General features: G+C 39.0%; 1 protein-coding gene across 1 annotated transcript in view; it reads left to right on the forward strand.

The window, feature by feature from the left end:
• LOC107084582 (uncharacterized protein C1orf108 homolog B-like) overlaps window positions 1–2,578 on the forward strand; it is a 9,905-nt gene that overhangs the window by 5,737 nt on the left and 1,590 nt on the right. The window contains exons 2-3 of the mRNA XM_015374492.1: window positions 1,599–1,745; window positions 2,300–2,428. Of these exons, the coding sequence (XP_015229978.1) occupies window positions 1,599–1,745; window positions 2,300–2,428 (276 nt within the window). The remainder of the gene's footprint in view (window positions 1–1,598; window positions 1,746–2,299; window positions 2,429–2,578) is intronic.

A 2,578-nucleotide genomic window follows, 5' to 3' on the forward strand; every position in this document is an offset into this window, starting at 1 on the left:
TTTTCCCTCATCTTTAGAAGTTTTTAAGTCTGTAAAAAAGTTTTTGAGGAAGAAGAAAAAATAGTATTTATTGAATTTTTTTTTAGACTTTAGAAACTCAGAAGCTGATCATATATCGGGTTAAATATCGGTGGGGTGGCCGATGTCCGATATTCAGTTTTAAGGCCGATACAGGCCGATGCCGATAAGGGGCCGATTATATCGTGCATCCCTAAAATCAAATGTACAAACATAATTCAATTAGTCAATAATTTTCTAATTGGATTTCAAATTGCCTGATTTTAAATCTTACATTTGAAATGGCTGATTTTCTTTTTTTCAGTGACCTTCTAGGTCCTCCAGACCCATGGAGGCATCATGGCCACTGCAGCAGTTAAGAAAATAATTTTCCATTCCCCTTTATAATTAAATATCACCTCCTCCCACCACCCTTATAAAAAATTCTAGGGGAAATGTTGTGAAGACAAAAAGTGAGTTAATTTGTCTCCCACTGGAGAAACTAGTTTGTTTTCTAAAATGTTTGACATCCAAAAGATAACACTGTTTAAAAAAACAGTGTTAGTGTTCAGTAATTTCATGTTACGTTTATGAATAATTGTTAAATACCTGAGATCTTAATTTCTGTGTAAAATATTAATGATCATCATTTTTTGCATAATCTAGCATCCCTATTGTGGCGTATCTTTATCCCATGATTCTCTAAAACTGTTCAGCCCTAAAGGGTGGAAGATAAAACATGTCTTTCCATCTAGGTGTGTACTCCCTCATTAATTTTGGAGCTAAAGACTTTTCTTATCCTAGCAAAGTCACTTTAATTGATCAGGTTGCGTCTCCCCATGTAACAGCTTTACCCAAATGAGAAAAGTATTTGTTAATGAAGCCTCTACTGAAAAAAAGATGGTGATGTAATACCCTGTTACTATTAATGCAGCTTTTGAGCAGGTTGCAGCAATGACATGATGGCTCCCGCTGTCTGTCTCTCCACCCAAGATAAATGAGGCACAGTCCTCGAGATAGAGTTGCACCATGTACACAAACTACTGAGAAAGATAAAGTTCGCCTTCTGCATTTGGGTTATCGGCTGTGTTTTTCCCACACTGCTGTGTTAGCTAAACCAGTCACTGCTTGTTTAAAGAATAATAATTGCATTCAAACAGCTACCAAAGAACTAAAATAGGAGTTGATGAAAACCTTCCAGCCAGCTTTAAGTCTGAATGTCAAGTTAAATAAAGAAGTGAAAATGAAACATTCACCAGTTCATAAAATGTGTTTCAGGTCAGCTGTTTGTTTTGGTTACAGCTGTCAAACCATCAGTGTTTATTCTACAGCTCTGCTTCCTGTCTGTAAATGTTTTGTTTTTTGAGAGAATGCAGGAAGTTGGCAGTGTTGTAGTTTGTCTGAAGTAGGTCTGAGGATTGGGCTTTCCTGTAACAGTCTCGTTTACTCTGGAAGACCTTCTGCGTTGTTTAAACATGTCTCATGTTACGATAAAAAGAATATGCGTCAAAGATTGTAACTAATGGTTAAATTCCTAGTTTCCATGTATGTTTTTATTCTTTTTTTTTCTTCTTTTGACTGTCTCTGTTCTCCTTTTCCAGAGCAAATCTTCCAGAACCTCCGCCAGGGGTACAACCGAATTCAGAGGCGACGGCAGCTGGAGGGGGCCTTTAACCAGTCTGAGGCCTGCAGCTCCACCGACACCCCCAGCCCCAGTACCCCCCTCAACGCTCCTAGCTCCCCACCTGGTACGACTTTCTGCTAATACCTGATCTAACTGATCAACAGGAAGTAGTCGTAGTTATTACTTGCTCAAGTATTAATGTTGGTATTATTGAAGGAATCGTCAACCTTAAAGGAGAGCGGTAGTTTAGAGGATATATCGTAGGACTGTGTGCTACATTTGGGCAATTAAAAAGTTAAAATGTTGGCCAGATAATTGTAGATGTAATTTAAGCCTCTTTGCTGGGCAGCCTTGTTTTCTATCATGACAGAGCTGTTTTTACCCCATCCGAGATGCTGCCACCCACCATGTTGATTTGACCTACAATTTATTGTACCCGACTTGCTGCAGACCTCAGAGATCGCAAAGTGATAAATCACTAAGGGAAACCTAGCTCCATTTCAGAGTGACAGAGTTACTGGAGGTGCTGAGATGGTTCCAGCATCTGCACCACATGTCTCTGTTCATCAGAAAGGAAAGCTATAAACTTGCACCTGGCTTGACACTAATCCTGTCCTTGACTTGGCAGCTTTTAAAGGCTCTATCCCTGTTTTGGCTGATATCTTTTTTCCTTCACAGGTGCCTCAAGAAAGGACCAACCCTCGTTCACACTGAGGCAGGTCAGCTACCTGTGTGAGCGCCTGCTTAAAGACCATGAGGAGAAGATCCGGGAGGAGTACGAACAGATCCTTAACACAAAACTCGCAGGTAAACCATGAATCATGTCTGAAAGAATATGATCAATGATACTTTTTTTTTTTTTAACTAACATTAGAGTGAACAACAAAGTTGTGAATCACTGGGTAATGGAAGGAAAATTATAGATTATTTTTTTTAAGTCGAAAATGAATTAAACAT

Source organism: Cyprinodon variegatus, unplaced genomic scaffold, assembly GCF_000732505.1.
Source record: "Cyprinodon variegatus isolate N-32 unplaced genomic scaffold, C_variegatus-1.0 Scaffold6, whole genome shotgun sequence".
NCBI classification, from domain to species: domain Eukaryota; kingdom Metazoa; phylum Chordata; class Actinopteri; order Cyprinodontiformes; family Cyprinodontidae; genus Cyprinodon; species Cyprinodon variegatus.